The sequence below is a fragment of the Diadema setosum genome, chromosome 17 (genome assembly GCF_964275005.1).
Source record: "Diadema setosum chromosome 17, eeDiaSeto1, whole genome shotgun sequence".
Classification (NCBI taxonomy): Eukaryota; Metazoa; Echinodermata; class Echinoidea; order Diadematoida; family Diadematidae; genus Diadema; species Diadema setosum.
This window is the reverse complement of record NC_092701.1, coordinates 34,474,425-34,500,615: the sequence shown is the minus strand read 5'-3', so window position 1 is coordinate 34,500,615 and position 26,191 is coordinate 34,474,425. Positions and strand designations below refer to the sequence as shown.

The 26,191-nt window shown below is 37.8% G+C and overlaps 2 protein-coding genes across 4 annotated transcripts in view; one reads left to right on the top strand and one right to left on the bottom strand.

Annotated features, from left to right (window-relative positions):
* Positions 1-26,191, bottom strand: part of LOC140240473 (estradiol 17-beta-dehydrogenase 8-like) — a 42,160-nt gene that overhangs the window by 13,282 nt on the left and 2,687 nt on the right. For 2 of the 3 annotated variants that reach the window (XM_072320245.1, XM_072320244.1), the window contains exons 2-6: positions 25,394-25,611; positions 23,373-23,502; positions 22,588-22,896; positions 21,995-22,197; positions 19,800-21,272 (exon numbers count right to left, since the gene is read on the bottom strand). In XM_072320245.1, the coding sequence (XP_072176346.1) occupies positions 20,813-21,272; positions 21,995-22,197; positions 22,588-22,896; positions 23,373-23,502; positions 25,394-25,599 (1,308 nt within the window). In that variant the 5' untranslated portion in view covers positions 25,600-25,611 and the 3' untranslated portion in view covers positions 19,800-20,812. Of the gene's footprint in view, positions 1-1,717; positions 2,044-19,799; positions 21,273-21,994; positions 22,198-22,587; positions 22,897-23,372; positions 23,503-25,393; positions 25,612-26,191 lie in introns of those variants that run through there. The other variant, XM_072320246.1, reaches the window with a different exon arrangement.
* Positions 4,266-7,055, top strand: LOC140240475 (uncharacterized). The gene is made up of 2 exons (XM_072320247.1): positions 4,266-4,276; positions 5,377-7,055. Exon 2 carries the CDS (start codon positions 5,400-5,402, stop codon positions 6,639-6,641), a length of 1,242 nt encoding a protein of 413 aa, XP_072176348.1. The 5' UTR covers positions 4,266-4,276; positions 5,377-5,399; the 3' UTR covers positions 6,642-7,055.

Here is a 26,191-nt window from a genome sequence, read left to right as displayed (position 1 = left end):
AGTAAGTTTTGTAAATATTTCTTTTATTACTTCCACTACATGTGTGACTTGTATAAGAAATTAAGCACAGACACATCCTGTGTGTAGTAGCCACATACCCAGAGAAAGGTACCTAGGCATGTAACAATTTGTTTTTGTTGTTTACAGTAGGTTCAGCTCCGTTGTGTGTGTAAGCGTAAAATGTGCATAGTGTATACACACGCACACACAGGAATGTCGTTCACTGCACAGCAGTCAGAGTGCATTGGCATAAATGTATCAATTTGAAATGTATCATTTTTAGAGCTAGGCATTCTTGCAGCATGTGTGTATGAAGTTTGCAATACACTATACACTATATTCATAATCACAGAGAGTATGTGAAGTTATGAATGAAAAGTGCAATGACAGTGTGGGAAAGAATTTGTGGCAATGTTTATGTTGACAAAAAGGGGAAAGACCTATTGCAATGTTTATATTAGTATCATAGTGCATTGTTGCTACAGAGTATGTTAGGATAGAAAAGCACTACACATTATGCATAATGGTCATACAACTTGCACATTGCTAGATATACGCTTGTCAAAGAATGTGTGATATGTGAATAATTTCTCAATATATTCTGTATAGATTTAGATGAGAAATTAATGTAAAAAATGTAAACACGAGAAATATGTGTTTTGTAATATTGTATAGATTTTACATATAGGCTTGAAAATGTAAATTGTTATCTTTTTGTAGATGAAGGACTTGGTTACTCAGCTGGTTGGAAAACCAGAGCGATGAAGAGACAGTTGGGTGAGTCAGGATGGCTCGATGGTTCATATTTCTATTATATGGAAATTATAATGTACTTTCTTGACAGAATACAGTTTATGCTTTTGTGTTTCACAAAATGAATATAACAGAATGTTAAAGCATGTTATTGTGAAATTTTGTACAGTGTTGATGCATTGAATATCTCACAGAGAAGAAAGAATAAGTTCCACATTGTTTTATTGAAATTGTACACTGTATGAACAAAGAAATCAATACTCTAAGCATATTGTCATGCTGTTTCTTTGCCCTGTTTCTGATTTCTTTAAATCTTACAGGGGTCTATTGTAAGGACAAGGTCTCTTCTCTTGTTTAGAGGTCATCTCTTTTACGAGTGAACAAGGTCTCTTTTAGATGATCATCTCCTTTAGTGGACGTGGTCTCTTCTAGTGATCGTTGTCTTATATTCGTCTTTTAGTGGACGAGAACTTTGGATGTCAACTTTTAAAGGACGTAGTCTTTAAATGAACGTCGTCTTCAGGTCGTCTCTTGTGTAAAGGAACATCTCTTTTAGAGGATCATCTCCTTTAGTGGACGTGGTCTCTTTTAGAGGTCAACGTGTTTACCATAGTGTTCAAGCGGTCCATTGCAGTCTTCGAAACAGACTTTACCACAGCGTTTACCAGTTCATATGTTTGACAGTCGTCAATACAGTCTTAGGTCTTTGTATTACAAGTTTTGATCCAGAGTTTGTTATCAAATTGTAAATAAATTCAGCTATTTCAGTTATATCCTACATTAGAGTGAAAGTGTAGTGGTTTTACCGTCCCACGTGAAAGCCGGACTACGACAGCACAGAAGGGAGAAACAAAAACAAACAGTGTTCAGTAAGCATCAGTTACTGGAAATTAATTCAAAATGGTTTACAATGCTCCTTGTATTGGAGAAGTGCAACATTTGCAGAAGTTACTGTGATATTTACCTTTAAGTTGATATTGACGACATCATCAAAGCTCTTTTCTGTGGTGTCACACAGAAATCCAGGGGTAAAAATGCCGGCAGAATTGACCAGGACAGACAGGGGACTCTCAAAAGAACTGGTCACCTCTGTGACAATAGATTGGATTGCCTCCCTGTCTGTAACATCAGCTGCAAACGCTCTATGAACCTGTCCGTCACTCTGGCCTTCTTGTGGGAGACTGGCCATGGTTTCTTCATTGGCCTTCTGTGAGCGATCGACGCCGACAATGCTCGCACCGTTCCGAGCAAAGAGCTGGCAGACTACCCGCCCAATTCCACTGCCACTCCCTGTGTGTTTAGCATAGGATCAAGAAGTAATAAAAGAACAAGTTTTGACATTCTGTTAGCCTTTGATACAGTTTGACGCTCAAGATTATAATTCTTCTTGGGTGGGTGCATTCAATGTATCTGCACATATCAGATTTATGATCCTCTGGGAATCTATAATCTGTACGATAACATTTGAGACAGGAAAATTAATGGGAAGTTCCGAAAAGATTAAGTAAAATGGTACCTAGGCACATAAATGTAGTAAAGATTTGATAAAATCACATTCAAAAACTACCCATAAGAAAAAGAAAAGTCTGCCGCAGATCTCCGGCAGACTTGACGCAGGTCTGCAGCATACTTTTTAGTCTGCGGCAAGAGTAAGCGGGAGTATGCGGCAGAACCAAGCTTTGCTGCAGACCTCCCACATACTAACTGTTAGTATGCGGCAGGAACAGTCTGTGGCAGATCCGCGGGAAGGCTGCCACAAAGAGGAACTTGTGGCAGACTTCTCGCATACTGCATACCTGCATGTGTAGAAATCTTGCCGCAGATCTGCCACCTCTTCCTGAAATTGTACTTATGAATATTCATCATTAAAAGCCTGCTGCAGATCTGCTGCAGATCCGCCACAGATAGTTTAGTAACCGTGCCATAAAACATAACAATTTTTTGTGGGTATATAAATCATGTGATGCATTGCAATTGTATGTAGAACTATAATAGCTGAGTCTAAGCATTAGACTGCCGCACACCTGCCGCCCACTTGCAGCAGCCCTGATAATTCGTGTATTTACTAGATCTATACATATTTAATAGGCGTCTGCTGCAGACTTGCCGCTGACTTGCCCCAGCCTTAATGCCGCTTACTTACTGCATATTATACCTGTAGAAATCTTGCCGCAGATCTACCACAAGCTCTTCCTGAAATCATACTTATATGACTATTCATCATTAACAGTCTGCGGCAGCAGCTAATTTGCATGTGAAAATGATGCCTATCTGTGGCAGATCTGCAGCAAGGCATCCGCAGCAGTATGCGGCAGGCTGATATTTCTTTCCTATGGGTAGGGAAATTATGAAATTGTGAAGATTTTGCTAATATTAACAAGACTGTCCTAAAATGGTCATACCTGGTACAAGGAGTTTTGATGATGTCATTGCCTCACAACTTGCCCTGTAGTTTGCACATAAAATCTAGAAATGTAATTATCATTATCAAATTATGTGTGTGTGTGTGTGTGTGTGTGTGTTTTCAGTCTCAATTGTCGTAGTCTCAAATCAAAATATTATATCTGACTGACCATCGATTTGAAGTTATTCAGCCAGGAACAACATTATGATTTAGTGCAGAAAAAAAAAGGCAAGTTTTTGCACATGATCAACAGAAACTTGTGAGATGATGATGGCATAAACTTTGCTTATCCTTTGAATATTCATATCAACTTTTTGAGAACTGTTTTGTAAAATAAAAATTGCAAATCTTTAAGACTTCATAGGAGTAACTTCATTATTTCATATTCTGATACTGATCAAATTTTCAATGTTCATTGTGCTTGTAATATCTTTAAACTCTTTCCTTTTGTTTCAGACTAAATTTCATCTGGTTCACAATTCCTCTTGGTGGGCTACCACAGCATGCAGCTCTCATCAATAGACCTTGCATATGACGTCACACGGCCTTAGTAACTGAAGGGCGCCCTCCCTCAGAGGGCAAGCGAAGCGTTGCTAGTAGAGCGTGCTTTCTACATACATGTGTACACGTACGTACACGCGATCGCGAGAGCGCGAGGTATACGTTATACGTGCATTTGTACGGTACACACGCTGGGCAGCATCGGTGTTTTCGCTACGGTCTTTTCTAGAGTTTCAAGATCTTATCGCGATTATTTACTACAGAAAATGGTGAATTTTTGTTGCGTAGTTGGTTGTGCGAACCGCAGCAACAGAAACAATGACATTTCATTCTTTTGCATACCTTCGATTCTGGAAAAGCAAGGTGAAAGTGTAGCTAAGTTGTCCAAACAACGACGTGAAAGATGGCTGACAAACATCAAACGGCAAGGATGGGAACCTTCTAAGTCATCGCGTGTGTGCTCAGCGCATTTTATTTGCGGTAGGTCCTAGGTCCTGATTCGTGAACTTCATGTCATTTTTTTATGTTTTGACATTTGTGGGGGGCCTAGATAGCCCGACCAGACGCTGTTACGCTATGCGAAAACAGCGTCTGACGAGCGCGGCATGCAGCCTCAAAGTGAGGAACCTCAACACAACTAGCACTACAAAACTTAGGAAAATGTATACTTTTCTCCTTTAAACAGAATACTTTACTCACGTTAAATGCATGTTTCTATTACAGAAGAATAGTTCGCCACACGGGGTCCATGGAGACCACTTGCGATAAGTCCGTGGAACAAATAAATGACACTTTCTGGCGCAATTCCTGACCGTCGGTACGTCGCGACGTACCATGTACAGCGACTGGGCTGTGTATAGTTGGGCCTGGCGTGAAAGATTGTGTACCGTGTGGACATGCTGGATATGATGATCAATTTCGGTAAGTTTCATTGCGTACATTTGAATACTGATAGCATCAGATGTAGAGTAAATATTGAAAAGTATACTCATTGAGTTTGAGGTGACAAAAATGATGTTAAGTATCAAAATTCAAAGCTATCGTAATACGATTACGTCGCTCTCCTAGTGGTTGGTGGTCGCGCGCGTACAGCCCTGTCGCGACGTACCATGTACAGCGACTGGGCTGTGTATAGTTAGGCCTAGATAACAATAAATCTGGGCAAAATCTGTAATATAATTCATGTTGACACTTGAATTGGGTTCCTTACTGTGAGTGTCGGGACGTCATATTATTTTTTTTTTCCCCGGTTGGCTGAGTGACAGTGATACTGATGATACTACTGGTGATAGGACTTGTGTGGTGTGGTTAATAAGTTGGAGACTGGAACAGTGCCGCAGTGGAATCATATGGATGGAGTAGACTAGACTAGATCTAGATTTCTGAGATTAAACAAACAGTCCACCAGCACCAGTCACGCAGCCCTAAACGCCTGAACTGTGTTAGATTCTAGCAATAGAAAAAAAAAAAAAATTACCGTTTACATATGTCGTATTATTAAACTCCTAGTCAATGACAAATGTGTGCAAGACAAGTGCAAATTGTAGTGCAGTTAATAGAATAATATTGCTACATAGTCATGGAAATGCCAATCTATGATGAAATATTGTTGTCATGGAAAGAGTATTGTGTTAAGTAAGTCTAAGCAATTCTAGCCCACACTTTCTACAGCTTAGATCTACAGCATGGTTTTCCCTCCTTTTTTTCTGTTCATGCAGGTAAACCATCCTATCTGCATGATATGGGCAATCCCGATTGGGCACCCACTCAAAACATGGGACATCAAGGCAGTGACCTCGGGACTGTGGCAGCCTCAGTGCGACATGAGCGAGCAAGGCAGCGCAAGAGAAAAGCTGAAGCCGTTGAAGCTGCTTCAACACTTCTCAGCCTTCAAGTGATGCCGCTGATTGATAATGGAGAGGAACATGAGTTGCCAGTGGATGACGTGTCCCTTGGGACAGAAGTTCAAACTGATTTTTTAGCAACTGACATTTCTTCCCTTGAAGAAAGAGTACAACAACTTGAAAAGGACAACATCTATTTGAGAGCACAACTGCAAGACGCTGAAAATCGAGCAAAGTTATCCAGTCTCCAGGAGCAAGACTTCAAGGACAACAACAGCAAGTTGAAGTTCTACACAGGACTGCCTTCATGGCAGACATTCATGGCGCTGTTCACTCTGATAACAACAGCTCTGCCACGGTGTCGAAAATTGACAAAGTTTGAACAAGTCCTGATGTTTCTCATGAAGCTGCGGCTGAACCTTTTTGACGATGATATTGCATATCGCTTTAGAGTCAGCCAGTCGACAGTGTCTCAGAATTTCCATCGGATGCTGGACATATTTTTTGTCAGAACACAGTCACTCATACATTGGCCTAGTCGAGAATCACTACGCATGAGCATGCCGACATCATTTAGGAAGTTTTTTCATAAATGTGTCATAATTATGGATTGCACTGAAGTTTTCATTGAACAACCATCAGACTTACTCGCAAGGGCTCATGTTTGGAGTAATTACAAACATCACTCCACTGTGAAGTTTTTGATAGGGATTACTCCACAGGGGTCAGTGTGTTTTGTTAGTAGATGTTGGGGAGGACGAGCAACAGACACTGAGATTACGCAAAATAGTAACCTCATTGACAGACTTACTCCTGGGGACTTGATTCTTGCTGACAGAGGATTCTTTGTCAATGAATATTGTGGCATGGCAATGGCAGAAGTGAAAGTACCCCCATTCACCAGAGGAAAAAAACAACTTGAAAAGGTTGATGTAGATTGGAGTCGAGAACTGTCAGGTGTAAGAATTCACGTTGAGAGGGTAATTGGCATGGTCAAACAAAAGTACACAATTCTCCAAAACAGGATACCCATCAATCTCATCAGAGATGAATCATCGCCACAAGCAACGGTGAGCAAAATTGTAAGGGTTGCCTGTGCCCTTGTAAATCTCTGTCCCAGTGTAGTGCCACTCGAGTGAAGTACAGCCAACCTTGCCATAGTTGACATTGCAGAAGTCAGTCAAAAGAAACATGAATAAATGAAAGAATTAAATGACTTAGGTTGAAATCTAGTCTGGGTGTAGGCTTAGAGCATACCGCTATGAAAGTTGAAATACAATTGTATGGTGCATCAAAAGATTTTTCTAGTCAATTTGTATGCAAATGTGCAAGTCTGACTTGAAAAATGTGCAGAACCTTAACATTTGTCATTGATGTTTGTGTTAGTGTGTACATGCTTTGTTATACTATTCCTTTAACAATTAGATTTGTTTAACTATTGAATTATGAATAGACCCTCCCCCCCCCAAAAAAAAAAAGAAGAAAAAACAAACCCAACAAAATATTGATACTGTTGCCTCCTAGGTAATAGGGAGCTTTAGATTTTAGACGCGCGGACGTTCAAAGAGAAAAAAACATGATCTGAGCGTGCGCAGTAGCGCGGATCAAGTTACTGCGCACGCTCAGATCATGTTTTTTTCTCTTTGAACGTACGCGCGTCTAAAATCTAAAGCTCCCTATTATTGCAACAGCAAAGCACTCCACAGCTTTGACGAGAAGTATTAAAGTCACACTAACAATGGAAATGACGTGGGTGCAATTGCAGTTACAGTTGTACTTATACTTTTACCATGTACTGTAAATGTACTATTATCTGATAAGTAGAAAATCCTAGCATACATCATAGCAATCAAGATAATGTGGTTTAATGTAGGAGACTCTTAAATTTCACATGTTGTAACTGGTTATGATGTATATAAAAGAAAAGTATGTGTACTGAAGGAAAAGTGCCAAATGATTTCACATTGATTAAACTACTGTTCAAGTGTGCAATATTATAACTGAAAATGAGCTTGAAATACATGACGGTTTGGTTCTGCTATATTACTAGTATACATATATTATTCATTTTATATGTATGTATATATATATACTCACACACACACACACACACACACACCCACATATATATATATACAGCTGTATATATATATATATAACAGAGTGTGGTTGGAAATGACAAATTCAAGCATTGTCAAGTTTTCCCAAAATTCCCTTTAACCACATGAATCCTCCACATGGCCACAGGTTAGTCCAAGAGGTAAAAAGTGCTGAAATTACACAGCAAAACATGACAATCCCCTAGATTTTCCACAATTCTCAACACTCCATTTGCATCAACACTTTTGCTGTAATTTCAGCAAAACTTGGTAAGTGCATCTAGGAGGGTACTTACTTCTGGAGTACTGATATCAGCAGAACAAGTTCTGCTGTAATTACAGCAAATCTGTTGGACCGTTGCAGATGCACAGTGAACACCATGCAGGTGGGGGTCTTTCCTTGCACGCTTTTTTTTTGTGGTCATTTATGTGTTGAAAATAATTTTATTTGGAAAAGACTCCTGAATGTATTAAAAGAGACTTAAAGGAAACCAAAAGCCAACGAGAAATGTGGATTGAGTGAAAGCAGCAACACTTGTAGAACACATCAGTGAAAGCTTGAGGAAAATCAGAAAATCTGGTGCGAGTGATGAGTTTTTACAATTTTTGGTGTTGGAACCCCTGGATGAGGAGACTACTAGAGGATATGATGTCATGCGTGGACAACAATATGAAGAAACTGTAAAGGGAATTCCACAAAAAGTCATTTCTCATGAAAATTACTTAAATTCTATCAATCTGATACTGATATATTAAAGTGTGTCAATACATTATATTAAGGGTAGTAATTATTCTCCCCTGCTTCCTGAAAGCGTTTAATCAAGTACTCTTTCATTATGCTAGAAAAGTGAGTTTTTGTGTAATTCCCTTTATAATTTTTCTTTATTGTTGTCCACACATGACATCATAGCCTCTAGTAGACTCCTCATCCAGTGGTTCCAACACCAAAACTTTAAAAATTCGTAACTTTTGCATTGATTGTCCGATTTTCCTCAAACTTTTACTGATGTGATCTACCTGCACGTACTACACAATCAGACCAGTCACACAACTAGAGAGGCGAGCCGGTTGATGACTTCTTGCAGACTCAATAATGCATACTACAATCAAACTACACATATATAGGCTTACGGCCGTTCTGGTTTCAGTACATTATAAAGTAGCATGATTCAAAGAAAGCCCATGACTCGTTATGAAAATTTGACATGTCAAATCTCTCCACCTGGCAATAAGACCCAGTCACATGACTGAAAACCGGCAAGACTGGTACACTTCCAGTCTTAAAGGGGACGTACGGTTTGGTTGGCCATGGCACATCTTTCTGTTATTTAGTGGTATTTGCAGAATACGTGATGACATTGTGTTAACCGGTAAATTGTGGCAAAGGCATGAAGTGTGTGGTGTCCTTTAAGCTTAATTGTCTGACTTAACTGCATAACAAAAGAATGCAAGAAACAGAAAAGTTTGCAATCACAATTACATCAAATCATTAGAGGATATTGGACACTCATTTCAAGAAGTTGAAATACATGTGTTCCTGGAAGAGCTATTTTAAATTTCAGTTCTGCCTACACTTGTTCATGTTCTCAAAGGTCTATAGGTCACAATATTTATATTCCAGATGATCACAATGCACATGATCAGCAAGATAGTGTGTCCACTAGATGTTATGGGACCGCTTCTTTAATTCCATATCAGATCTGCCAGCAGTCATGTCGCCAGGTCATATAACCAGCACCTTTTTGGATTCTGACACTCAATTCCAGAATCCAACAGAAATTTCACACCTTTGCATTTGGAAATTCTTCACAATTTTTTACTGCCAGTCTGATGAAAGTATCATTCTGTATCATCATGGACCTAGCAAGGTCCATGGTATCATCCAGTGAAACACCATTAGCCATGGTTCCTCTAAAGTCCCATCCTGCTCTTGACACCATTGTACAAACTGTTCATGCTCATTCTGTGTGAATGAGATGAACTGTACAACTGACGGCTTCCATGTCACCATAATATCTTCTTCGTCAGCAATACAATATTGCCATAGTATACTGGTTAATTGATGAGTAGCAATACGTCTTGTTGAGTGGCATACATTTCAAAGAAAACGAAGTATACAGATTCCCATCCACGTATCTTCTAATGCATGCATGAGGTACTGCCACATTATTAGTCAACCAGTACTTCACTGTCAATTTTGGCAGGCCAGAATGTGGTATTTTCTCCAGTAAATTTGTCTTCAAAGTCACAACTCCACATAACCAATAGCTATGTGGGAACACGATTGTACACTGTACTTCAAAGTGTATAGTCTGCCCAGTTTGGCTGCTATGCATTTGACTACCAAGTTCAACTTGCACAGTCTTCATCCAAGTTCAAGTAGAAAGGCCTACTGTGTTGTTACACAGGGATTAGCTCCTCCACAAACAATCCCTATAAGGATGCAAACATTTTCCTGTTGAAGCAACTACACCTAAAATGCAAGGCCTGGCCTCAGCTAATCCAAACAATCAACATTACTTCTTAATATGTTGGATAGGCCTACATGTATTAAAAGTGTACATGTGCGGAAAGTGTTGTTACAGTGAAGGGTACTCTTTTGCATTCTGTGTTGTGTGTGTTTTATAAAGAGCAGGGAGGTGAGGCATGTGTCTCACCTGCCTTGTGCAAGAGGACATTCTAGTTTCCAACTAAAGTGTTACTTAGATAATATATGAAAAATATACAAAAGAATAATAAGTGCTCCTTGAAACTTTGTTGCTGTCCAAGTAAATGATGTAATATAGAATAGAACATTTTTAAACAGCTCCAAAAATATGTTGAAAATTGTGTTTTATAGCATTTCTAAACTAAGTTTAACAAAATTACCTTGGACACACAAAACTATTTTTCATAGCATTTTTGTTGGTCGATGTTGCATACACTGTACACTATACTGTGAAAACTTCAGCTGCAAAATGCAACTTTCAATAGAAAAGTAGGGCTGCTATCTTTTCTAACCAATGATAGGCTATTCAGTTGAACAACAGCATAGATGCCAAGTTAAAAAAAAAGATTATGAGTGAGATTTTTATGACTCGGCATCTCGGGGAGCGCGCATGTGCTTGAGTGGGGGAGCGAAGCGACTGAGCAAGGGGAGGGTGTTGAAGGGGAGTGTCCGCCCTCCCACAGTGTGGAGCTTTTTCAATTTTTAGCTGGTCCATACTTAAGTAGCTGTTTTTTACTTATTTTGAAATACAAAAGGTAGATATGCCTTCAATAGCAGCTCTCACTTTAATCCTTTAAGGTATGCTTCCAATGCGTGAGAAAAATGGGTGTCATGCGTGAGATATTGTGAGACAGACCCGAAATGCTTGAGTCTCACTCACAATGCGTGAGACTTGGTAGCTCTGCAACAGCAAAGTTTCAATGAGCATTCATTATTTGACCTTCATATGTATCTGCATGTGTTACGCCAAAATTTTTTATTTTATTGGCAAAAATTTTACTCCATTGCTTCTTTGAAGCAATTTTGGGACAAAGTTATCTCTCATTCAAGCGTTCTACAAAAAAGTTTGTATGATATTGGGGCAATGCATTGTGGAAAATAAAGGGACATCCCCGCAGTACTAGTGTTTACTGTGAAAGTGCCCATAGATTTGGCTCATAAGATATCAAGATAACATGTCTATAAGCTTGTCTTTTATCAAAAGAATTAGTTGATTATGTATAAATCCCCCCAAACTATACCCAACTAAGGCCTGCTGTCAAGACGTAAAAATGTGCTGACATGAGTACATACACAGGTATACATATAATGAGAAAACATGACTTAAGATGATTTACATAGCTTGAAATTTAAATTGCTTGATCATTATTAGTGTGGTCATGGATAATATTCCTTAATTAAAGCTTGCCTTAGCACCAACCATATCATAATTATGGTCATTTTCTTGTATATGTCATGGTAGATAAACACATATTTTTTTATAGACTCCACGGGGAAAAGTCTTTACTTACTGTGAGAAATATGAGTCTAAACTACATTTAAAGCAAATATCTACAGGCTTTTATTTCTACATCACAAACATTCTTTTCTGATTGGTTTGACTGCAGTTCAGTTGTTACATAAGATTTCAATCATCTCCAGCGATAATAATAATATTCCACGATGACTAGATGAATGACATAATGTGTGCACGCTATATTTTGCACTGTTGCCTTCAGGTTGTGAAGCAATCATACCAGATGCCTACAGGTACTTTTGATGATAATAATAATAGTGATAATAATAAATCATTTATTAAGCGCAGAAACTATGTCTATATATTCTACTGCGCTCAAAGAGCTCTTAAATTCCTATGTTGCACAATACTGCATGGGAAGTTTAAAAAAAAAAATGATGGCTACATGTTGTGAATATAGCTACTCCATGAATATGCTGTTTTCATTTTCTTTGTACATCAGTCTTAGCAAGTACAGTCAGGTTCATTCTGTGCAGTTTAAGCCAAAATCAAACAAACTTGCCAACTTCAAGGACAATAGCTGAGGCAGGAGGGAAGTTTGATTTAGCCCTGATTGTGCAAACACCAGTCTCCTTCCATATAGATGTACAGAGTATATTCAGCTCTCTTTCATTAGCTCATGGAACAAGACCAAACTTTCTGGAATGCTTCATAGTACTGAACATGCTATGTGGGGAGGTATTTGGCTGCTGTCTGCTCAAACTGCAAAGGCCCATCAGGTGAGACCACAGTAATAGTGAATGATAAATGTGTTGCTTTTATCAGCGTCAGGCAACAGTATTTCTATCTGAATGAAGCAAGAATGTTAATGTTGTTAGCTGACATTTTACTTTTTGCATACCCCTTTGAACTATAGTTTTGTTGCATGCAGAATCACACACATTGTAAATTGTACCTTGTTACATGTACCTCCACCAAGGGGGAGGTTATGTTTTCGTTACTGTTGGTTTGTTTGTTAGTTAGTTAGTTAGTTAGTTAGTTCGTTAGTTTGTCCGTGTGCAAAATATCTCAAAAAGTAGTTTTGATTTGGATGAAACTTGCAGGAAAGGTTGAGAATGACACGAGTAACAAACGATTAACTTTTGGTAGTGATCCGAGAATTTTGGGAAATTTATGAAGGATTTTGATATTTTGGCAGGTAGGGTACAATGAACTTGGGAGTTCAGGCTGCGCGGATTTGAGGTTTGCATGCGTGCACTAAAGCGCGTGCTCTAGTTTCTGCTAGGGCGAGGCGTGCCGCGCATCTGAGGGTTTAAGACGTTACAAAAGCTTCTATGTTTAGGGAGCTTTAAATTTTGACGCGCGGACATTTGAGAAGACGCTTGCGCTGGACGTTCTCCTCTCCCCTGCGTCATGCTGAAAAGTAAAATAATAAAATCGCGCCCCCATATGATCAGTGCATGAAGTAGCTCTCTACGTTACAAACTGTGCGGACGTAAAAATAGCCCATCAGTACGCGTGGGGAAAAACTCAGGGACGCAAGCTAAAAATAGATCGACTTGACGTGCGCTTCTGCGCACGCTCAGAACATGTTTTTTCCCCTCTGAACGTCAGGGCGTCTAAAATCTAAAGCTCCCTACTGTTAAATCAGGCGACTTTTAGCATACTATAAACACTTAATCAGCATGCTATGAGTACGTATGGATGGAAATCAGGGGCCCTTTGCATAAAAGTTACAATGGTGACAACTTTGCCATCCAATGGTAACCACCATGGCAACAATACTCAACAGCCAATCACAATCAAGAATTCCATGGAAGTTACCATTGTATGGTAAAGTTACCATTATTGTAACTTTTATGCAACACGCCCCAGTTATCTCTATGGAAGAACAAGATCAGTGATGGAAAAGAGCTGCATGCTTGGTGGAGGTCTGCACTCTCAGAGTGCTTCTCTAGTTAAATTTGTTATTGAATTGCAATGTAATGTGTTCATATCCATTCAATCTCCAGGTCGAGTAATGAACTTGTATGAATTTTTGAATGATTTGGAAATAATTTGTGCACAAGCCTCAATGATGGAGCATATCACTTTCAGCACTTAAATGAAGTTAGATTATATTTGTCTCCTTGACTCAGTTTTTCTCCAGTCAAAAGTATTTGGGGGAGGGGGGGGGGGATGAAGTGAAATGGATTGAATGGATAATGATGAATATCTGCATTTCCAGTGCATTGATAAAGAGTGCTACTGTAGTCTATTACACAGAAATGCAGTTGAAATGTAGTTTGAAAAAAAGAGTACAATTTATTTAGCATAACATTGATTTTTTTTTTGTCAAAATGAGATGAAAATATGGAATGAATGGCATTTTAATCCTATTCCCACCGGGGGGAGGCATTTTGGCCCCCCTTGACGTTTTGCATGATCATTCCGCAACGCATGATGCTCTCACTGCGACATTTTATAACTTTTTACTTTCAAGTATCACATAACTTTTGAGACCAAATTTGTCACTCTCGGACATACCGTTTTGAAGCCACCCTGTACGCCCCATTGAAAAATATTTGTTGACCCCAAAATTGCTCAAAAACATGTTTTTGTGTACAAATCCAATTTAGATTGTGTTTTTGCATTTAATTCATACAAAAATAAATATTTTTACTTTCAATGGCTGACAAAAATTTATTTTAGGCTGATAATGCTTTAAAAAGTTTCTGCGACAAATTTTGACAAAAAACAACAACAAAGAAATACATTAGACATTCAATAAACAAAAAATTCAAAAGAAGTAATTATCAAGCCAAATTTTTGCTTCAATATTGTCAAGGATATTGAAAATAGTATGTTCACCTAAAATTTTTTAATTATGTGCAAAAAAAATGCATAAATTAGCATTTATTAATATAAAATACATGAATCAAAATGTGAAAAATCGAACTATACAGTATTGTAGATTACATTGGCCTCTACCTTAGTGCAAATTTTCGCAAGGATCACGTGATCCACAACTGAGATCTGAAGTGGGGCCAAAAAGTTCCACCCCCCCCCCCCCCCCCCGATGGTTTTAAGTTCCTTAAAAAACCAGGTGGGTGTAGGGTTGAAGTTCTTGAACAGTCAATAATATGCAAGCAATGAAGTGATGTTGCTATACCCCCACAACTTGCCATATAATTCAAACTTTGAATTTTCAGTTATTCATTCAAAGGCAAACATGCATCAGTCTAAAATCCTGATAGATTGACTTGATCATTGAAGTTATTTAACCAGGAATAACATCACTTCAATAATAGAAAATTGAATCTTATCATTTCTTTGGACATGATCAATAGAGAATTGTAAGGTTATGACAACATCAGCTCACTCATTTGCATATTCATGTCAAATACATGTATGAAAATGTATAAAAACTGTTCTGCAAAAATTAGCAAAACTTCACAATTTCATAACTTCCCTATTTCACTATTCATCCAATTGTGATAAAAAAATTTCACTGTTGTCCTCCCAAGTTTTTACTCTTATCATACTATACAGGCTGATTTTACTGAGCGTGTGAATCATTTGCAAAGGATGTAAATGGCAAAAAATGGCAAAGTCCAACATTATAGAATTTTCGCTTTCTTTTTTTACTTGTTGCGACAATGGCGCTGAAAATAATTCTCGTCATGAGTAACACACAGCTAAACATTTGTAAATAGAAGCACTCTGAGAGCGCAGACCTCCATCAAGCAGCTGCTTTCCACCGTGATCTTGCTCTTCCATAGAGATCAGTGATTTCCAGCCACTGAAAAATCGCCCAATTTCACAATATAGAAGCATTAACGTCTTAAACCCTCAGATGCACGGCGCGCCTCGCCCTAGCAGAGATTAGAGCACGCACTTAAGTGCCTGCATGCAAACCTCACACATATGCGCAGCCCTAACTCCCAAGTTCATTGACCCTTCCTGCCAAAATATCAAAAATCCTTTACAAATTCCCCCAAATTTCTTGGAACACTACAAAAAGTTAATTGTTTATTACTTGTGTCGTCCCCAACCTTTCCTGCAAGTTAATCCCAATCCCAATCCGTTAACTACTTTTTGAGTTATTTTGCGCATGGACAAACTAACTACGTAACAAACAAACCAATGGTGATGACATCATAACCTCTTCCCTAAGCGGAGGTAATAATGCCTCAAAAGGTATGCAAATAATTTGCAGATATGTTGTAATTGATCAGAAAAAACTTCACAGATTTTGCTATTAACATACACGAGATATTCTACAAACTGAGGAGTTCCATATGGAAGTTCACAAAGATTTCCAGAGCATTATGCACGTCTTGTGAAGGTACACATATGTACACATATGACGAGGCTTTAACACCCTTTTTCAGAGCAAATTATGAGTAGATCACGAACAAATGTGCAAGTGCACAAGAAATTGTCTCATTTTTGTTGTTTCATTTTAAATCAAAAACTAAAAATGACACCCAAAAATATTTCACAACACCTTCAATCCCCTGCTTAGGTTTTGCAATCATTTGCAAACTATTAAAAATGTGAATGTTAAACTTTGCTAATTTTTCATCTACATCCTTTGCTAGGTTTATAAGCTCTGATAACCTGGAATGGAATTCCTGCTTAATAGCAAATGTTGTAAAACAGTGTAACAAGGCACCAATACAGTGTATGTGATATGTGGTAGACTTACCATTATTGTGTAGGACTTAAAGATTTGAATAGAAATAATATTGTAATTAAGGATACTTGTAGAAAATTCTCATACAATTAGGAATCTAAGAAGCAAGCATTTTGTATTTTGTTTGTTTACAACTTTACTTAGTCTCTGGCATCAGAGCAATGTTAAGCTTTGAGGGAAGAAATGGAAATGAAAATTAAAGTAAAAATATATTGCAGTACATTATTGGAAGCTTTACAGAGCAGCACACTGTTGCTTTGTGAAAGAATACATGCTGCAGTCTTTGCAGAACTCTCCTCCGTACAAATTCTAAATCTTCTCATTTGTTCATTTCATTTCTAGGGTATCGGCTTGATGGATTCCAGCTTCACGCAACATCACCAACAAGCAGCATCAGTCCAAAGTTTGATGTAAATCCAGGGGCATAATGGTCGCACCTTCAAGTATCTGGTAGTTTAACAGATGCATCAGTTATCACAGAATGCATACTAGTGTGCCACATGATTTAGGGCAGTACAGATCATTATAACATCAGAGTTAAAAAATCTATAACTGTAGCTTAAAGGACAAGTTCACCTTCATGGACATGTGGGTTGAGTGAATGCAGCAAAATGAAATAAGTAGAACATATCAGTGAGAATTGGAGGAAAATCGCACAATCCGTTCAAAAGTTATGAATTTTGAAGCTTCTGCTCAGCCACAGCTGGATGAAAAAACGATAGCTTGTGATGTCACATGTGTACAACGATAAAAAGAAAGAATAAAGAAAATTCAACATATTCCTATTTTTCTTGCATAACACAAGAACACTCAACTTCTCTCTTTCAGAAGATAGGGGGGAATGATATCACCCTTAACATACTTTAGTAACAGGTCGAAGAAATGCGCACTTTATTCAAAAAGTCAAGTTTTGTGAAATTCTCTTTTTTATTTTCCTTCAATCGTTGTATGCAAGTGACATCATACACTGTAGCAGTCTTCACATCCAGCAGTGACTGCGCAGATACTTTGATGAAAATTTCATAACTTTTAAACGGATAGTCTGATTTTCCTCAAACTTTGTGTTCTACTAATATTGCTGCATTCTCTCAATCCTTATGTACATGAAGGTGGACTTGTCCTTAATATTTGCCTCATCACAGAATGATACAAAGTGTGATTTATAAATCCAAGGAGGTTAGAAAGAATGGATCACAACCATCTTATATCCTTTGCCAGATGTTCGATGCTGCCACTCAAAAATATTTGAAGCATATGCCAAACTGGGTCTGCCGCGCAGATAGGAATACAATGGACTCATGTCTCATTGTATCACCAGTCACTCTCTCTGGAAGATGTGTACATCTATGTGATGGTAATTACTTTTTGCTATCCCTTCTTATTAAAGAAAGGTGATATAACTATGATGGTTAAGACACAGGGATGCGCAAATAGAAATTCAACAAAAAAAGGAAATAAAGATGAAAATTACCAGACTGCACAAGTGTCATCGAAACCAGACATAAAACTTTTTGTTAACATGAAACAGTGATTTATAACACCATACCCTAAATTCTAACTGTACTTGGTCTCGTTTTATGAAGAGTTAGAATTGATTACAAAATTTACTTTTATTATAAGTCTGTAGCAGCAATTTAAAATCAAAATATCTTTTGATTAAACAGGGTCCTAGACTGTTTTGACCCATGGAGAATCAAAGGTAGATGTACAAGACACCGTTTTTGTTAGTATCCATAATGCGTTGCCATGACAACGGCAAATTTTCATTAAAAAATTATTGATTGAATTACTCTCATTTTTTGAGCAACTAACCCCAAATGTAGCATGTGTAACTCCCATCAAAAGAAGATGTGCAAGACACTTTCTTCATTGTTATAGATCGCCTAGTGCATTGCCATGACAACAGCAAATTAAAGAAAAAAAAAATACAGAATGTTGTGGATGGAGCTACTCTTTCATTTTTTGAGTAATTGACCCCAAATTTGGCATGTGTGACCACTTTCAAAAGAAGATGTGCAAATGCTTTTTGTTAGTGTTGCATAATGCATTGCCATGGCAACAGCAAATTTTGATAAAATCTTATACATTGTGGTTGATCAAACTACTCTATCAGTTTTACAGCAATTCAGTTGAAATTTGGGATATAAGATGCCATCAATGTAAGGTGTAGTTGTGCAAGATGACATTTATGTATGTGTGAACAGATATGTTGCCATGGCAACAGCAGTTTTGCATCAATCATACAAAAAAAAAAAAAAAGAAGAGTGGATTGACCTAACTCCCTGTGTTTTTGGAGTACTTGACTTGAATTTTGGCACATATGTGACGACTACTGTGTGTAGAAGTGCAGAACAGTTAAATAAAATTTGTACAATTATTATTCATAAAGCCTTACTGTTAGTCATTGAAGCTATTCAAAAGTTAATATGACAAAATTATTTTCAATGAAATTGTGTATTTCTTTTATTTATCCTAAGTTTGTATCATCTGAGCAATTCATATCCCAGATGCCATAATGATTGTAGTGTTTTTGAAATGATGAGTTCTGCCTGTAAATGTACATGTATTGCCTAGATTTAACAACTGTCAGTATTCTGATAAAAACATTTTCCTTTTTCTTGTATGAATTCCCATGTGTATTACAAATGCCACATATCAAGTACCAAACTGTAACACCCCCCCCCCCCAAAAAAAAAAAAAAAAATGGAAATAAAGAAATGTATTTCAACATTAAACACAAATCTTACTATATCATTTATAATTATTTGGTATCTGTCGATAGATGTACTGAGATATGTTTTATGGAGTAAAGAGGAAATAGAATGAAAGACAAAAAATTGAGTTGATGAGTGACTTGTCTTACTTCTGTCAGCTATATCATGGAGAGTGAAAGCCTAAACATGTTTGAAATCCATCATATGAGACAAATTCATCACATTTAGTTGACAATAAGGCTAGGATTTACATGTACATACTAATATTGTCAATTTCAACAAACCATGACATATGCATAATAAAAAAAAACCATAAACATGATTAGGTCCTACAATATGCACTCAAGCATCTGTCCAAAGGCCTATATAATTTTGCTGAAATTACAGCAAAATTTGGTCTCCATGGAAAGACCTGCACATACATCATGTTTCCTGAGCATTTGTAATGGTCCAAGAGATTTGCTGTAATTACAGCAAAACTTGTTCTGCTGATGTACCCTCCTAGATGCACTCACCAAGTTTTGCTGGAATTACAGCAAAACTGTTGATGCAAGTGGATTGTTGAGAATTGTGGAAAATCAAGGGGATTGTCATGTTTTACTGTGTAATTTCAGCACTTTTCTTGAATGGGGATTGTCGTATTTTGCTGTGTAATTTCAGCACTTTTCACCTCTTGGACTAACCTGTAGCCATGTGGAGGATTTGTGTGGTTTTTAAGGGGATTTTGGGAAAACTTGACAATGCTTGAATTTGTCATTTCCAACCACACTCTGTTATATATATAAATAAAAAACAAACCAGTAAATGCATGTCTTTCGGTTTTTTTATTTTTTAAAATTCTTGTAATTGTTTTAATTTCTTGGTGGAGCTAATACGTAAATTGTCAACATGTTCGGACCTAGAATGTATTTATATATGAGATTAAAACCTAAAATGAGATTAAAACCTATATATATACGTGTATATATACATACTGCAAGGTGCATTAGGACAAGAGAGTTACCAAGTTGAGTAAATTATTTCGGGATCTTTTTCAGTCCTGTTTCCACTTTGGAATAGACAGAGACAGAACATGCAGTAGGAGTATCAATATTCCACTTTTTTCATGTTGAACAAACATTTTTATTCAATATCCTGCACACTTCAGGAGGCATGAACGCTGGAAAGTTCAAGTTGACAATAACAAGAATGAACAGACAGAAAAAAAAATACAAGTTCCACATTTTGGCAAGAGACATTGGTAGTCATACTACATCATCCACAGGGTTTATACCAAGTACAAATGAATTCATACTCGTGGCAAACAGTGACAATCATATAAAAAGATCCATTATTAATGTTGTGCCAATTTGAGGATCATGTGAGTAGAGTTGCTTTCAATATTCGATATGCACAAACCACATGTATTCCCTAATGGCAAGATTGGGCTATCTTGTGTGTAAATCTTTGCCCACTTATGCATTGCACACATTTATGACTCTCCTTTCAAATGCTATCGAGCACTTCAAACATCAACAATATGGTGGCTTGTCCTTGATGGGTTTACTGGATGCAATGTTTTCAGTATTCATGTGACTAGAGTTGCTTTCAATATTCGATATTGCACAAACCATATAACACCTCATGGCAAGATTGGGCTAACTTGTGTGTATATCTTTGCCCACTTATGCATTGCACACATTTATGACTCTCCTTTCAAATGGTATCGAGCACTTCAAACATCAACAATATGGTGGCTTGTCCTTGATGGGTTTACTGGATGCAATGTTTTCAGTATTCATGTGACTAGAGTTGCTTTCAATATTCGATATTGCACAAACCATATATCACCTCATGGCAAGATTGGGGTCCCTACCAACTCTGAGAGAACTCCTGTTATGAAGAAGTGCCGCACCATGTCAAGCTGTTCTTGAAAGAAAACCTCGCTGGATGCGAAAGAAAATCTCGCTGGATGTGTTCTGTTACTATCTCCTTCTTTGTCCACAGTACAAAAACTCCTTCCTCCAGTCCCCTTACATTCAGCTGCGCTTGCACTTGATAGTAGTAGGCATGGTCCTTCTTTAAGCTACACGGTGGGTCAAGGGTCATACAAAAGTCTCTTCTGTCCATCTCTCCTGCAATAGGAAGACCATCCCTCACACAGTATGGACATTTTATCTCTAGAGCTCTTTGGCCACAGCAATTGCACACCAAGAGTGCATCTGGTGATGCTCCAACAAACGGATATTTTGAACTTATCAGCAGTCCACAATCTCTCGTCCTCAAGGTCTCATGGTGTGGACTCTCTTGCTTCAGGTATGCCTCCAGTGCTATCTTCTCGTGCTCACAACCCCATCTAAATGGCGAGATGATATATTTTTTTTGGAAAAAAGGTTAATGTTATTCAAGAGATAAATTCAAGCAGTTACAATAAGTTCTGTTGTTTCTTTTTTCCTAAAAAGTTAGCATGTTTCCAGCCTTTCACAGTTTTGAAATTTTGGCTGACATGCTAACTTGTAAAAAAAAACAAAAGCAGAATTTCAAACACTAATATCCAGCAGATGACTAACAAATAGACTGAGTGATGAATAACAGTACCAAATAAATGAAATACTAACATATCTGTAAACTTCAGTATGATCACATATCGTATTGTGACTCGCAGTTTCAATTTATGCAGCATTAATGTGCAAAATACTAAGTGTTGTAAACTCTTCTTAGCATGTCTGATTAAAGCTTGACACAATAATTTCATGAAATCCTTGTCTACCCTTTTCATTTCTTTTATCTACTCATTCATTTTTGAAAGAAGAGCGTTTACTCCAATATTACTGAAGGCATAAGGATTGGTGATTTTCTTCTGTTAACTCAAAATTTCATCAAAGGTGAACAGTAAATTATATAAAAATATATGGATGATTACTTTGTATGGGACCTGAGTTATTACTTCGTTGTAAACAAGAATTCTGTTCTAATACCAATGTTCGTTATTATTGTTGTGTATTAAGGATGACACAAAATATTGATAGAATGTAATGTAACCTTACAATTTTGTACATCTGAGACAATTATTGTTACCTTGTTGCTTCTGTTGAGAAATGAAAGGCCTCTGGGTAGCAGATGCGCTTGACAAGGCTGACAGAGGGCATAGCCTGGTTTGTTCTGGCTGCGCTCTTGAAATTGGATGCTGTGATCCTACCTGCCTGCTGCGAAAACCAACGTTTGTTGGCTGCTTGGTCGCGTGTTGCCATTTCTACAGCCTCACACTGAGCCGACGTCACCTGCAATGAAGTATTCATACAAAAGCAACATGGAATAGCAAAATTTAAAAAGTGAGAAGTTACTGTGCAATCCACAACTGCATGCAACCTTCCGAATGTTGTCAAATAAAACTTAATTTGAAAAGATATGTTCTCTCAGATAGCCAATCTGTCGTTATGACAGAACACAAAAAGTCACCTGGGAGCATATGGGAGAGCTTGCTAACTACTCTCACTATTTGCAGAACTTGTAATTTAGTAATTGTAAACTGTCTTAAATATCTCAAAAATATACAATCTGCTAGTAAAGACCATGAAGTTACACATCTATGTTGAGCAGGTAAACACAAATAAAATCAAGCACAGCATTATTACTGGGGAACTGTATAGTAATCATAGAAGCTGACATACCTTTAGAGAATCAGCAATATCAGCACACTTGACAAGCAGTTCTGGGTATGTCAGTCCCAAGCTGTCTGGCTCATACAGCGCTGACAAAGGTTCAGGGAATTTTTCGTTTGGGCGGAACTCGTGGGCATAGTCGTCCATAACATGATGGATGACAGGTCTAGGGGTCAAACTGGCGAGGGAAGCATGAAAGACTGCCAGCTCCTCTGCAGTCGGCGGAGCAACGATGACTGCCTTCACAGGTGGGCACGTCTTCTTGGGGCAGGTTGATGGTTTTGAGAATTTGATGTTTTCCACCTGGGCGGCGACAACCTGCAACGAAAACATGAAGCACACAAATGTTTTTTTTTTTTTTTTTATGACAGGTATGACATTTCTTTCATGATCTTACTTATACAAAATGAAGATGTTTATAAGCGTGATATTGCATTAGTAATTAAGAGAAAATGTAAACTTGAAGTGAAATCGACAAGTCATTGCCATTTGTTTCATCAGTAAAATGACGTCATTGTTCTACACATTTTTATCAATGTATGCTAAAAACAGTTTCAACCTTAATGAATAAGTTATCAAATTGCAATAGAGAGCACATTTTCAGTGTGGTAAATATCTTGCCCTTTGCTCCTTTGGTTTTTCTTTCATTTTTAGTCACTTAAGGAAAAATTGCTGATACCTTATAATTGCATGAAGTATGTAGACCTCAGTATCCATGGGCAACCTTGTAAATGTACCCTATACTTTACAAAAGTATTACATTTTTCAGGAAAACACAATACTCATGTACCTACATTTCTGTTGGGGGGTAACCAAGCACAGGTCTTGGACGTACAGGCATCTTCTCCCGGGATCTTCCGCAATTGGTTGGCCTTGATTACGCTGAGGACAAGAGCTGCTATATGAGAACAAGCCTCACCTAGTCTGTGAATATGCAGAAAAGGTATATAATAAAATTTTGACTTGTGTAAATACAATGAAACGAACAATTCATCAATTCCTTAATTAACCTGCCTGCCAATTGGTGGAGAAATAAAAAAGGGGATAGTGATGACAAGAAAAGACTAGAAATGTCGCTTTGGCGACTGGTATGCCTCCGCCATAATGCATGATTTTCCCAATAGGTCTAGATAGTACATGTGGACACTGTGTGATTACATTTTCACAAAATTGGTAAAATATTGGAATGACAAGTTTGTCACAAATGTGTTGAATGTTCACCTTCCTTGACGTAGGTTTAATTGGATGAATAGGAGAGCATGTATCTAGGGATTTAAGGACTTTAACTTGACTTTGACCCATTCATATATTTAGGCATTGAGTAATTTTCAAGGTACAGGTGTGGAGAAAAAGTGCAATTTCTGAATTGAATAGTAAATTGTTACCATTTTCATCTGGCCCTTGACCCTAAAATTCATAAGATAATTACTTTCAGGTAGAACATGCATAATATGTACTAAGTTTCAAGGTAACTTGAGCCACTTCCGAGATATGGAGGAAAAAGTTAGTGCAGCACTTTCACTTGATCTTTGACCTTTTGACCTTTGAGGCAAAAAGAGAAAAAAAAAAAACTTTCCAGAGAATTTCTATTAGGTTACACACGCATACACCAAGTGTAAAAAAATAACCCTGCTGGCATTGCATAAATATGAGGGTAATAGTAAAATTTTGAAGTGTTGCACTTGACCTTTGACCCCTGACCTTTGACCCCATGAACCCTACATTCTCTAGATAATCACTTCCAGTTAGTACATGTATATACTATGTTCCATGAAGATACCTTGAACAATTTTCCAAGGTACGGAGAAAAAAAAGAAGTTTTAATATTTTTACTTTACCTTTTGACCTTTGACCTTTGACCTCATGACTCAAGCTTTCACCAGAGAATCTTAATTGGGTAATACATGTATACACTAAGTTTCAAGAAAATCTCTTCAGGCATTCAATAGATATGGTGGAAACAGTGAAATTTTATGTATTTGACCCTGACCTTTTGACCTTTGACCTTTGACCTCATGACCCAAACTTTCACCAGAGAATCTTAATTGGGTAATACATGTATACACTAAGTTTCAAGAAAATCTCTTCAGGCATTCAATAGATATGGTGGAAATAGTGAAATTTTATGTATTTGACCCTGACCTTTTGACCTTTGACCTTTGACCTCATGACCCAAACTTTCACCAGAGAATCTTAATTGGGTAATACATGTATACACTAAGTTTCAAGAAAATATCTTCAGGCATTCACTAGATATAGTGGAAATAGTGAAATTTTATATATTTGACCTTGACCTTTTGACCTTTGACCTTGAGCATGTGCACCCAAAAGTTGATAGGCACAACTTCACCCCCTAATACACATACATGCCAAGTTTCATTAGGATACCTCAACAGGTTTCGATAGTTACCTTGTCCACAAAATTCATTACAGACGGACGGAAGGACGGACGGACGGACGGACGGACGGACGGACGGACGGACGGAAGGACGGACGGACGGACAACCCGAAAACATAATGCCTCCGGCACCACTTCGTGGCGGAGGCATAAAAATAAATATGATGGTCCACTTTATGGATGATAACAGAAAAAAAAAACCACATTAATGCTAAATCACTCACTGCCATCCTCCAAGGTGAACCTTATTCAAATTACATTCAGGGGGAATAAAATGCGATCTATCTGGCACAACTGTATCTGTTTCAATTTCTCTGTGAACAAGGGGTGCACACAAATGTCAATCTTGTTGGTACATTCTAGCTCATTGTCAAGGAGAGTTGTAGAATAGCAGAATATAAGGAAATACTGACTTACCCAGCCATACATGTGCAGTGAGCAGCAAGAATCTCCCCACATTTCTCTGCCACAAACCACGGCAGAAGAGGTGTGGCTGACATCCGTTGACTGTGCTTCACCTTCCCCAGTACCGCATACCTTCTAGTGCCTGCATCCGTCTGGTACACAAAAAGGCGCATATCATGCACCCATCCTGCTTGGAGGAAACTGTCACTGCCCATCATGGATTTCCATGCCTGCAAGAACAAAGGAAAGTAAAACTGATAGCATTTAGGCTTATTGTTAAAAATCCAAATCCCGTAACCCGTACGTAGGCCTACATCTTGGTTGAAGTACATTTTCATGAAAAAAAAAAAAAAAAAAACTTGCAAAAATGCCAAGTGAAATTAATAGCACTAGGGTCTAGTAAAATTCAAATACATGTACCTGTAATTCTTGAAGTAGACTACTTCTAGAAAACATGAAAAATCCTGAAAAAATGCAATATTCATAACAACTTTTAATGAAAGTGCCACCTTACTGCAAATTTGGATCTTTCATACTTATCGACATTGTGTACATTATTTTGACTGCCTGTCAGATCAGACCCATGTAGATCAACTTGTATTATTTATACTTTACTGCCTGCTATATGACTGTCATTCATCTTGACTAAGAGTAATTACACTAAGTTGCAGACGTTCACTCACATAGTACCCTACCTGTACCCCAGTACAGTACCAGAGTTCTGATGAAAAACAATTAACTTTAATGTCTTTATAAAGCTTTAACTGTTACACTACACTGCCAGTGTTCTACTCTACAGACTAGTACGTT

Bases quoted from the DNA above. Each gene is read 5' to 3' on its own strand.
- LOC140240475 (XM_072320247.1), top strand. From the start codon at position 5,400: ATGGGCAATCCCGATTGGGCACCCACTCAAAACATGGGACATCAAGGC.